The 13408-nt window shown below is 40.3% G+C and overlaps 1 protein-coding gene across 2 annotated transcripts; it reads right to left on the reverse strand.

The window, feature by feature from the left end:
* Positions 1–1237: 1237 nt before the first annotated feature.
* LOC103721042 (probable protein phosphatase 2C 6) lies at positions 1238–7666 on the reverse strand. 2 transcript variants are annotated; one of them, XM_008811074.4, is made up of 5 exons: positions 7491–7666; positions 6296–7414; positions 5847–6200; positions 5638–5743; positions 1238–1951 (listed from the first exon to the last, which is right to left on the reverse strand). In XM_008811074.4, the coding sequence occupies exons 2-5, from the start codon at positions 6815–6817 to the stop codon at positions 1614–1616; spliced, it is 1320 nt and encodes a 439-aa protein (XP_008809296.2). In that variant the 5' UTR covers positions 6818–7414; positions 7491–7666; the 3' UTR covers positions 1238–1613. The 2 variants fall into 2 exon arrangements, with proteins under 2 accessions (XP_008809296.2, XP_038978353.1); XM_039122425.1 differs by having other exon boundaries at positions 6296–7666.
* Positions 7667–13408: the final 5742 nt, after the last annotated feature.

Genomic DNA, 13408 nt, shown 5'->3' on the forward strand with positions numbered 1-13408 from the left:
GCCTCCTGCCAGGATGTATTTTTTTATTACGGAAATGGTAAGAATTTAGAAAATAATGTGATGTTTTAGGTTCTATACCACATTACAAATAAGTGAGGGAATTGCAACTACTGTTTATCCATGTGCATTGTAAGCCACCTACTAGTCATAGTAGGGTCAGATATATATTGAAGGATATAGGAATTTGGCAATGAAAGAAAGACCTGGCTATGATCAGAACAGACTTTTTTTATTTTGGAGGTCTTAGCCTTAAAAGTAAATCTCATATACCGGCCATTAATTGCCTAAGCTAAGACAATTTATATGTTTTCTTTGTAGTCCATATGTAATTGGTGTTCTGAAGAAAAAGTTATCAGCTATTTGAGATGCATTGCGATCTTTTTTAACACATTTTTTAGTCCACGTGTTCAATGTGGCATGCGTCCATGGCGCCACTTTCAACAGCCACACGCTACTGCATACCATGATGGCAAGGAGATTGCAGAGATCTCAACGCATTAACAAATTTAGTACCCTTTGATATTAATTTATTGGTTAGCTAATGTTGGCTAACTTCTGTTGAAAAAGATATTCTTAAAATATCTGATTACATGAAGAGCGAGCGAGAAGCATGTCTTTTGGTTTGTGCTTCTTCTTTACTCGTCTCTGTTCTACTGCAGGTCTGTGCCATGTTGGCACAGCTTCAGCAGTAACGGGGCCAATATTTGTTTAATTTGGGGAGTGTTTTCCTTAGTCTCAGAAAAATCAACTTGGATCCATCCTCTATTTGGGTTTTGTTAATTCAGGAGAGTCTTCTATTAAGCTTACCTTCTATCTGAGCAGAACTAAATAAATAAATAACAGAAAGACTTAGTAAGTGCCGAGTCATAGCTGTAGAAACTCCCAGTGGAAAACTGAACTATTGAATCTTGAATCATCAATCACTCATCTTTAAGCAAAAAGTGGCTTTTAAACTAGAATTATTGGATCCAGGGATTAGCGGCGATGAAAATAATGTCAGTTAAGTCGATAAGGTCATAGGGCATCTGAGGTATTTTGTAAAAATCAAATCAGTAAAACAGGTCAAGCTCCTAGTCTCCTACAGAAACAAAGCACAGATAGCAACTAGTAAGTAGGACAATAGACTATAAATCACGGATTTCATCTTTTAATATTTGTATATTTGTTCAGGGAGGAACTATATGCAGAGTAAGGGAAAAAGTATTAAGAAGGATAACAAGAACGAAAGCAAAATGAGAAGAATCTCACAGAGCCTTACAGTCGGAGATAGAAGGAAATACAACAAAGTAGATAAACACAGTGTCTTGAGGGTAGTATAGAATACTTCCCACCACCATTTCTTTACCTACAGTAGCTCATATTTACATTGCCAGGACTCAGCCAAGCTGAAGAAAAAAGAAACTACAAGATTATGGCCACCTGGATTAGAATTATATACCCGAGGTTGAAAAGATTCTATAACAAATACATGGTACAGCCCTTAGAGCCCAAAAGAAGAAAAAAAACAGATGGGCCAGTTAAGTTATTTAAGGCAGTAATTTTCTGGCTAGATTTAGATCCCATATTATGTGGTTCTCTGACCCAGTTGATCAAATGAAGTCTAGCCTACCCAGTTAGGTTTTGGTCTTGAACTTCCTCTGTGCTTTCAGGTCCACCACAATGACGGTGATGTTGTCTTTGCTTCCCTTCTGGAGAGCATGCTTTGACAGGCAGTCCGCAGCTGCTTGAGCTGCAGGATCGGCTTTTTCCCCTCTGTGTGTGGGAGATGACGTGACACCGTTCCTTTTGTGCCAGTGTAGGATCCGCTTGCGGGCTACCTCACAAACCTCTTCATTTGACATGACATCCCATAAGCCATCGCTAGCTAGAATAAGGCAATCATCTTCTTTTGTTCGTGGAACGATTGTGACTTCTGGTACAGGAATAATCCATGGCTTCAAGTATTGGTCCCCTGCACATGAGCCCATAGATCTAAACATGAGCATGCATATTTATGGCCAAGTGTCATGAATGCTATTTCTATGCATTCATCACACTACATTTCAACTTGATCAGAAAAGATGAAAAGTATTATAATTCCTGAGTGCATATAAAACAAGTTAGATTCAATTAGCAAAATTTTTAGTTTAGTCACGTATCAGCACAGAGTAGATAAAATGCGTTTCAAACAATTAATGCTTAATGACTTCCAATCCAGCAGTGAGATGGAAAACAAGAAGAAGAAGGTGTAATGTATGTCAAGAAAAGTTGTATAAAGGTTTGAGGTATATAAACTAATGAAACATTCTGTCTAGAGAACACTCAATTCCAGATGTATATTTTATAAGTCAACAAACAACAATAGAAAACTATTTGATGAAAACAGCAATAAATAGTTGGTATATAGTGTACAGTTCATACAGTTCTGCAGCACATCATGCAGAGAAGATTAAGTAGGCCATCAGACTTCCATAACAGATATAACTGTATTGGCTTTTATTTTAGCCATGTTATGAATGTAATCCATTTTTTTTTAATTGATGTTTGCTATAATTTGATGAGGTAGAAGAAAACACAGCATGTGGTGAGGACGGGAGAAAAAAGTGAAACTAAGTCAGCATAAAACTTCTGTTCAATTTGATAGTAAATGCATACATGCAACACACATAAGAAATAAATGATATATCTCATGGCTATCTGACTGTACAAATAACGAGCTACATTTGACATTAAGAAACATAAAATCCTGAAAGAAAATTATCTTAAAATGCAAAGAATAGAAGATATGATGGGAGAAAGGGAATAGGCATTCTGGCTAGGAATAAAATAGAATTTAAATTGTTTGATTAAATTATAAAGCATAACTTCTTTAGTGAGTCACCAAAGAGCTAAACTTGGTAAAGAAAGTGACCAGCTAAGATCTCAGGTAGAAATGCATTAATGTGGTTAACTACGGAAGCCAGGTTATAGTGGTCCTTAAATGTTTGCCGGGTCGAGATGTGATCATTCTCATATTATCAATAGAAATTTGCATCATATTTAAATGGACGAGATTTAGCAAGTTCATGAAAACTTACACAGAAGACGTTGAGAGGGAGAGGATGTTTGTTTTTTATACAGCAAGTAGGGATTGATGGGGTGATTGTGGGCTACATACAAGAAGAAATTGTGGCAAAAACAAGTCCTAAATCTGAATGATATTTGTGATTCAAATAAATGATGGAGACTTGGATGATGATATTTAAGCAAGTAAATGTAGTTATCTTTATCATTTTACTGAATAACTGAAGAAGAGTAACATGGCAAGTAATAAGATTATTTTTGTGTTGAAGTCAGACACCAATAACTCACATATGGTGCTTTGGTATGACAAGAAAATATAAAGAGATCATCATCCTTTGATTGGTAGAAGAGTCATTAAGAAACATCTTGAGCTTTCCAACTACCACTTGCAACCAGCGAAGGTAGAAAATAACAGATATCATAAATTTCTCATCTACACCTAAAACTTTTTATATTCCAACTGCAGACCAAAAAATGATAACAGGCAATAAAGATGAGCGAGATCATATGATACACCACTTGGAAGCATCTAATCTTCACCATTTGTTCTGTTTGCTGTGATCTGCAAAGATGGGTGTTAGAATTTCTAAAAGAAACTATTTTCCAAGTAAATAAGATCCAAGATAGGATATAGTAAGAGAGCCAATTCAGTTCCACACCCCGGAGAGGCGATGGAGAGGATCAATGTTGCCAGCAATTGTCATAGGAAGAATATAAATAACATCATTATGAAACCACAAAGTTGAGAAGGTTAAGGATGAAGCTCTGTAAAATTTCTTTGGCTGGTTTAAGAAACGGAAAAACCCAACGGCATGAAATAATATGCACTAATCTAACTGCCTAAGAACTTTAAATCTATGGAAATCTCTTGGTTGAATTCCCCAACTTTTTAGTATTTGTTTGCAGATGGTTATAATCTCTTTTGAGAGTGGAGGAGTCTGTGTGTGTGTGAGTGAAAAAGAAGGGAAATTTAGGAGCACATATGATGTTAAACCTCTTTTTTCCTAGATTTTTTCAGATCCAAAATTCCTAATATGAGAAGTTAGAAGACCTCTTACTTCTGACTAGTGAGCATAAATTCATGATGCTCCTTGAATAACACCCCCCCCCCCCCCCCTCTCTCTCTCTCTCTCTCTCTCTCTCTCTCTCTCTCTCTCTTGATGTACAAGAATTTATTTCAATTATGTAACTATGTTTTTAAACATGGGTGCACCTTGGGCGATATCAATGTATTTGGAAGGCCAGCTTGCGCAACAAAAAATGTATTAGCAGGGCAGCTGATGGGAGCTTTGGTAGGATATACTCCATAAACAAAGCACAAATGGGATTGTATGCACTTTTTTGGTACCTTACAATTGCATTCTTTGTTATGTAAAATTTTTAAACATGATTTCTTTACAGTAAAGCCAACAGAAACCCCAGCAGATCTACTATTGTTTTAATTATTTTTAATTCACTGGAGTATGCAGAATATTGCCCTTGTCATTTTCATCTTTGATAGAATCCCTGGATAACTTACAAGTAAAAAGAATGGAGTTTTACAGCCAGTTGGCATAAAGATTTTTGCATAGCCAAGACTGAAGGATGCAGATATTGAACAAGAGTAGCTACTTTAGAACCTACCGATTGTTCAGAAAAGCATCCATCATTTTGACAATTTAAAATTTGTAAATTTAAATACAAAGTTCATCTTCAAGGTCTAGATACTTTTTGAGTAAGCTAAACAAATTTAAAGAACTGGAAAGAAGCTTAGAGGATATATCTTTATCTCATGATATCAGTGTATAACCTTTTTTCCTTTTATTTTCCAGTGAAAAATGACTATTTAAAACCTCTGGTCATAGAGGGTCCTAAAAAAATTATAGAAGCAGTATTACAATGAGGCCTTGGTACAGAAAAGTGGCCAGATTTCCTACTGGCTAATATGTCACATTTGTGATATTTCAGAAAGTTGTTTGTTATTGTTAATATTGCATAAAAGCTTCCAACAAACTCGACAGGTGCCGCACAGGGGTCCCTAAAAAAATCCAAGAAAATGCCAGAAACTCCTGTTTCTTGATCACAGCTGATATTTTATCATACTCTGAAAAGCACCCGGAATGGCAGCTAATAGAAACAATAACATGGCACCCGGAACTTCCTATGAACAGTGTAATACTGAAAAGGTTTACAAAGCAATAGATCTTCAGACCAACGATCTCCCTAGTTATAATTTTGCTATATCATTTAAGATGCTGATCTAATTTAATTAAGCTAGGTGTAGACACTAAATAATCTAATTCTCCATAAGCCTTCTGATATCTTCTTACTTGGTATTGGAGATTGTATAACTTGTTACCTATCATTTTCATCAGAATCAACAAACATATTATTTCAGCACCGAAAAGCAGATCATAGTTTGGAAAAATATGGTGCACCTCATTAAATGACTGTTTTCATGCTACAAACCCTTTCTCACCATCCAAAATCCAGTTATATATGGACACTTCATACTCGATTAAGCATAATTAATAATTCCATGCGAAAAAAAAATTATTTTCATCATAATCCTTCCTCATATCTAGTGTTGTTCTCCTAAGTACAAATTATACATACCAATTGAGCGTGACATAGCAAGAACACCAAACACACGGTGTCCATTCCATTGTATGACCTTGCCTCCCTCTGCTTCAATCCTTTTGTACTCGTCTTCTCTGTTTGGCTGAAGCATTATTTTTTTTTTTTAACAAAAAAAAAATCAATTTCTTGTTTCTGAAATAAACTAGAAAAATATGCACCACCAAGATAACAAACACATGCCTTACTTTATGATCCACCGATAGTGGCACAGGCTGTTTAGCACGACAAAGGACAGCCCTTGAATCCCCACAGTTTGCAATGATGATGTGCGAAGAACAGATAACAGCAACCACAGCTGTTGATCCGACGGTTTCCAGGGCAGTAGATTCTGATGGCGCACCTGCACCAGCCCCACCTCCGACATTCCCTCTACTCACTTTGCCTCCTACCTCATCGTCAACTTTCTGAAAGCAATCAATGAATACTCTCTCCCACTGCTTCTTCCAAGCATCCCCGCTTGCTCCTCCCAAACCTTCAGCTACATTTCTCAGCTCCTCTACCAAGGCCAGATGAACTCGATCACGACAGTAGTTAGCAACCTAAAATCAGAGAAAAGCTTCAAATCAATATGACATCACAAAACAAAGAAACAAATAAATAAACTGTGAACTGAGTGAAAGAAAAAATGGATCACCTGGGCACCACCATGACCATCGTAAACTCCGAAGAAATGGGCAGTCAAGCTAACCAAACATGGATCCAGCCCATCCACAACACCATCAGCAGTCAGCATTCGGAGCGGGATGTCAAAGAACCGAGGCGCCGCCGCCACGGCGTCTTCCATCTCCGGCCTCCGCCCGCAGATGGATACGCAGCCCCAGAGCGGCACGTAATTTGTCAAGAACACACTCCGCCCACCACCACTTCCCCGACGCGCTGCTGGTTCAGCAACCGCCGGCGGCACCCCCGCAGCGAAAGTAGGCACTGCCGCGATATGCACACATGGGGCAGGGCTCTCGAAAGACGGGTCCAGAGTCGACAACTCATCGGTGGCACTGGCGATGCTGCTGCTGCCGCTGATCGAGCTTCCCAACGGATGGCTCCGGCCCAACAGACACCGAATCCTCTTCATCACTCCCAACAGATCGGATCGTCCCAACCTCAGGCTCCTCCTCCATCTCCTCCACTTGCTTGGCCGCGGGCGCATGGTCAGCATCGGTAGCCATCGGATCGGAGAGCAGCAGGGTCGCAGCGTCTGATATCAGCCGAAGGCGCGCGACGTCCATCGGGTTTTCCCGGAGCGAATTGCCCGTCCTAAATGGCAGAGCAGCCGCCGGAGGCATCTCCTCCATCGATCGGCTCCTCCCCCGTCGAACTATCGCTGCGATAAAAGGCAACGGCGGCGGCGGCGGCGGCACAACCGGCACCAGTCCTCGTGGACCTCAGAAGTCACACATCTCGTTATTGCTCCGCAACGCCCCCCTCCGCCTCCTCTTCATCGCTCTCCAAGGTTCACCGGCCGCAGGTTCACGGGTTTCGCCACCCTTTTGACAGCCGACCCCGATAGAGAAACTATTCAAGGATGAGAAGAATCCCAGAGTAGCCTAGAAAACGCCCCAGGCTTCACCTCCCTTTGGAATTATGTTCGCACTGTCTTTGAGGCAGGGAATTTGTTGGGTGGAAAAAATGAGGGGAAATGGTGGGGGGATTTGGAGGCCTTTTGCTGCCCGGGTTCCCTGGATCTCAAGGAACTCGTAATAGCCTCTCCAAATATATAGGCGGCAGTTCCCCAAGCTCCCTTTTATGCCATGACCTGTCGCAAAAATACAACGAAATAAATTGGTTCAGACGGACGAAGAAAGGAGATGAAACGAAACTTCACTCATTACATATCCTCTGCATGGACAATAGTCAGAAAAGAATTGTTTGTTTATGAGTTCATGTCCGCGTTTCAAGAACTCTACAAAAAGATGAAAGAAGAAGGAGGAAGAAAGCAACTTCCACTCCAAAGAAACAGCCACAGAAAAAGAGAGAGAGAGAGAGAGAGCTGGGGGGAAATGAGAAAGGCGATGACCGGAAGCACCGAAGCTGGAGAGGGGAAGGAGAAAAAGAGAGACAGGTGTCGGATGATGACGCCATCACCGAAGACATCGACCAGCCGTTTTTTTCGCCAAACGGCTTCCTTGCAAGATGTGGACACGTTTCGTGTTCGTATTGGCGGATAAGGCATGGTCGGTCCGGCCGGACAAGAAATTAGTGGCTGAGAGGGAAGAGCAGGGGCGGCCGCGGGGACGGGAACGAGGCGATTCGCGGTGTTTCATGCGGAAATCACGAGAATACCCTGGTCTGACCCAGGTTAGGACCTGGGTGCGGACCGGAAGCCTAGATCGCCGCCTTGACGTCATCGCGAGCATCCGATGATTGAACCTTGATGCCTCCTTGTTCGCGGATCATGTCTCGTGCCGGTATCAATACCGAACACGTGGCCGGCTACTGAGCGCGTGATTCGATGCGTTCTTTAATACCCGGAGGAATCGGATCCTGAGTTTGAGACGTCTTTAAGCTGAAAATTGCGTCAACAAATTGGCTCAAATCTAAACGGCATGATTAATTTTACCAGTAATCGGATGCCATCGTTTGATCTCGTGTTCCTCTTTGGGCGGATGACGTACCTACCAGTTGACCTGATGACCTGAGGTTGGTATATTAATTTAAACATCTATAAGGTGACGTAACAAGTCTGCAACAAGTTTGCATCATAGTAAATATCCCCTACTCTTCCTTGACTCGTCTGACCGTCCGTCGATTAGGACCATTATTTGAGTTTGAGACGTCTTTAAGCTGAAATTTGGATCAACCAATTGGCTTAAATCTCAACGGCATTTGATTGTTTGATCTCAACATATAAAAAAAATTTGAAAAACAATGTACCCCTGCAGACTCTAGACACGTATTTCCCAAAAGTCCAAAATATTTTATTGGAGCGATCAATCAGAAAAAAAAAACATTCAGTTTGCAGCTTCATTTATGTTCCGGTAAAAATGCTTCGTTCTAAAAAAGATATATTCTTTTGCCGGGCGCAAAATATTTGGCACAGAGGGATGCAGCATCGTCAGCGAATGATCCTCCATCAAGATGGCATCGTTCCTCAAAATATGCTGTATTTGAGAGACCGAATCAGGTGGCCCTCAGTTCTGCCCCAAATACTGGGCCGGTGAAGATCTCCGGTCTGAATCCGGGCCTCTAATAGTCACTGAGCGTGTTTTTCCATGGAATCCGGTGGACTAGCAACGGCCGAAGAGAGAGAAGAACATGCGACGGCATGTGTTTCCGTGGCCAGAGCGAAAAGGACGGCGGATTCGGACCACCTACCGAAGGCCACGCGTCCCCCCGACAGGCTGTCCCAGCCGACGCGTCGCGTCCCCCACCTTACGCTCAAACAAAACCGGTGCTACGTGTCGCGTTAATATACATGACTCGTGAGACACGGGCATCTCTTTAGATGTACGACGCCTCAAAAATATCCAGCAACCGGGCTTGATATTTTAACAGAAAGAATTGTGCCGTCATTGATTCGTTTTGGCCCGGTGTCAAGTTCTCTTTTGTGTTTCTTTTCTGTGAACTGTGGAATGGAGATGTTGTTGGTGCACAATAAGTGTGTGGGGTCTCAAATTTGATGATGGAAAGGGAAGAAGACAGGAAAGAGAGAGGTGCATGACAACTAATATTGAGGCTGATGCAGAGGAGGAGGGAGGGGTGGACTCATATCAAGGATATGGGAAGAGAATCAGAAAAAGACAGGGGAAAAGATTGATTTGATACCATGAGAATGAGTTATGAAAAAAAGGTGGATGATCTGAATGTAGCTTAGTGTAAGACTTTTAGGGGACGAATGATTGATCTTAGGAAGATGAGCAATTGGTGATGACTGATGAGACTGTGATTTTGGTTTTGTTGCACTCAACGACTTTGTCCGCCATATTCAACATCTTCGTGCAGGAAGAGACAATAAAAAAATTGACTTCAGAAAAGATGCAACAAGCAAGATAAAGTAATTTAAACAGAATCAGAAAAGATGCATGAGGAGCCATGCGAATTAATAAGAAATGGCTTCCGAAGCTTTTTTTTTTTTTTTTTGGCCATTGGTTTTTCAATCTCTGGAAAACTGAGAATTTTTTGGTACTTACTCCTGTATGTAGTTCCATTCACCTTCTTCCAGTTTCAGAGAGACCAAGTCAGATTTGTTTCACAAAAATATACAAGTAAAAAAATGTGCTTCACCATGTTGGAGATCACAAGAGATTAAACATTGCAGGATCAGGTTCGCAACATACTAATCTTGGGTTATTATGGTACGTGGCTGTAAGAATTGGACAGACAATAGATTCAAATTAGGCCGAGTTCAGTAGAATTCTAGTTCATTGGACAGGACACTAATTAATCTTGATTGGCCATGTAGGAGCTCAAGAGCACAGAAGTGCTTCTAATATAGATGGCTGGGAACGCCCAATTAAAATACCCAACCAAATTAGATACTAGATGATCATGTGTTGAAGAAGTCTGTATAGTTTGATATTTAGACCTGTTCATGGATCTCCAATCCATAGCAGTAGAGCACCAAGTGATGAAGGAAAGAATATAAATAGGATCTTGCATCATATGGTATTCCATTCCATTCAAGATATAGAAAGTCCTTGAACCAAAATAATAGAGTACATTTCTTTTTAATTTGATGTAAAGGGGAGGCAGAAAGGCGCCACTCGGCTTTTATTGAAGATTAATCATATTTACAACACGGATGAGGGGCAGAAATGAGTTACATTGTCAAGAGAGGAGAGAACAGATGCGAGAAAAGGAATCTAAATGGTTCTAAACCAAGTATCTCATAATCAGTGGAGGAAAGAACCTCATCCAGACCAATACGCAGGAACATTTATTACCTAAAAGTTTCAAGCAATTTCACAAAGATTTTAAGGAAAAAATACCAAAATCTAGAATGGCCACAAGCTCCAAATTTCAAAGAAGCTTGAGAAAGTTTTTGACATAAGGAATAACCGATTTTCCACCACCAATTTCCATGTTTGGTACCTCCTCTGGAGCATAATATAATACAATCTGCTGGAAAGCATAAGATGACGAACAGGAGCTGTAGCTAAAGGAGACAAAGTTGCAATCCTTCAATCATTAAAGAGGCTGATTGCGTTCCAGGACTGCATGATAGTTGAAGAGTAAGCATGACATAATATGCTCCAATCATATTTGACGTCCAAGAGAATATCTCAGAGAAGATGTAGCTAGCTGAAATCTCCATCATATGCAACCAATGACAGAACCATACTGCAAAGGAAGAACATGATCCTCTGCTAGAGCAATCTAAGAGCATTCCCTGACAATAAAAAATAAAAAATCCAACTGATATAGTTCAAACTGCATTAGACATCCACAAGCTTACAAACAACATTCTGCACTTTGGACCAATTTCTTTCCAACTCCATCTGCGTAATAGGATCGCATAGCACCACTCAGTCATTAAAAATTCTAAGTCCCTCTGCAGTAATCGAGGCAATTGAAGATCTTTTATCTAAAAAAATTCTACAGTTCCGCTCCTTCCAATAGGTCCAACATATAGCAGCAATCAACATGAGAATAACAGGCTGAGCATATTTTGTAAAATGATTCAACCTCTAATCAATGCATAGATTTTTAAAGTTTAGTTGAGGATGAAACACGAGGTACATTTCACACGAGTCATACTAGCAAATGCCACTAATATGCCAGGGAAGATTAGATTGGTGATTTCATAACATGGTCTGTTGGCTTCCTTTATCTTTGTACTTCACAGTTGCCATAAAATGAAAAGCTAATACGATGTAACCTTCACTGGCTTACATGTTTTCTACTCATTCTCCCCAGGCCCTGCAATGGAAGAGAACCATATAATTCAGTACAATGCAACCAAGCTCTAATTATCCAACGAAGAACTGATGTTTATTGCCATGCTAATAAAAGCAAAACAAGAGTAAAACCTTGTGAATCAGCTTGAGACGTTAAATTCAGCGAGTACCATCCACCTGCGAACCCATCTCATGATTTACATAACATGCTCTGCCTAACTATCCAAATGGAATCCAAATAACCAATGCAACTATATTTCTAGCATGCCCTAGATGACGGAGTCATGCAAATTCCCACTATGTTTTCTCTTGAAAGCTATAGCTAATACAATTGCCAGTCTGCCATACAAAATGGTGTATGCAAGGGGGAAGAACGATAGTTGCTTACAGGGAAAGATGTTCGATGCTACAAATAAAACTAAAATGTAGTACATTTGTAACAACATAGAACCTCACTCAAAAAGGTTAGTTAGAAGATATTATTTGGATTTTTCAGCTCTATATAAGTACCTAAGATCTATTTAGCAAATAGCAGATGTGGGACTAAACACACGCTTGCCCGGATCCCCACATACTTTTTCTATTTAAGTCATGGCGTCCTCACCAGACTAAGGGTTCAAATTTAATCACAAGCACTATGATCAGCTTGTGCTATAGTATCTTCTAGTTCACATAGACCATAGGCTGGATCTACTTTGCTATCATTTATAACAACATAGTACTTTACTTAAAAAGACTAATCAGAAAGTATTATTTGGATTCTTTGATTCTGTATAAGCGTTCAAGAGCTACTCAGTGCATAGCTGATGTGGGACTAAATACACACCTATACGAATCCTCACAACATCCCAAAGCATGGAATCTTCAATGCTTCAGCTGCAACCAAAACAAACAAGTCATTCAACAATCATGCAGTGTCTCTAGATGCATCTGTTATATATCTAATTAGTCACGTGCATATGATTCATCCTATTTTGTTCGCAAAGCGCATGAGCACAACCATAGGATTTGGATCTCTATGTCGTTGAAAAATTGAATGAAAGTTCACTTTTCTAATGGTCTCCATGGAAGAATAGCTAATGCTAAGAATAGTTCACTTTTCTAATGGAGTTTGAATGTCAAATGATAGTAGATGTCACCTGAGATCAATCAATACTGCTTGGTCTATCTGAGTTGCTCCAACAAAAGAACCAAGAAGGTCTTCAAAGAGCTCAAACAAGTATGCATGCCTTCAGCATTTAGTTGTTCAGGAAATATTCATAATTCGAAAAAGGTTCTCTGGAGTTGCATTTAGCAGGAGTTCATTTTCTGAAAGAAAGTGTTATGCTTCCAGCATGATTTGCATGTTTAGCAGGAGTTCATAAAACAAAACATTTCTGCAGTTCCATGCATAACCAATAAACAAAGCAATGAATCTTAAATCAAGCCCAAACCATCTTGGCAAATGGTGAAGCACTTGCATAAGTGTGTTCCATTCTTATTGCATCCAAGAACTCAGTACTTCACCCATCTAACTTCTAAATACTCCCACAAGCTTCAAGCATCATGATTTATGCGTGCCATCATTTTTTCTGTTGATATAAAATCAGGTAGGAAATATTGAAACCAAAAGCAGATCAAGAATCATGAGAAAATAAAAATAAGGGGCATAGGCATTCTTTTTCCGGCTCTAAAGCCTGATTTTAACCTGATTGGAGGGGGAAAAGTCTGAATTTTTTCATGCTGGGATTATGCTCGAGAACCAGAAAAAATTGAGGCGTTGTGCAGTTTGGGCCTGATACGAAGCGGGTAAGGCTTGGACCCGGCACCCATGGGCTAGCTTCAGACCGGGAAATGGTCGAACGGAGGTTTTTATCCCAGGGTGGATTCGTGCTTGGGCCTGACGCAGCCCATTAACAGTACGAATTCGAATC

This window comes from Phoenix dactylifera, unplaced genomic scaffold (assembly GCF_009389715.1).
Source record: "Phoenix dactylifera cultivar Barhee BC4 unplaced genomic scaffold, palm_55x_up_171113_PBpolish2nd_filt_p 001519F, whole genome shotgun sequence".
Taxonomy (NCBI): domain Eukaryota; kingdom Viridiplantae; phylum Streptophyta; class Magnoliopsida; order Arecales; family Arecaceae; genus Phoenix; species Phoenix dactylifera.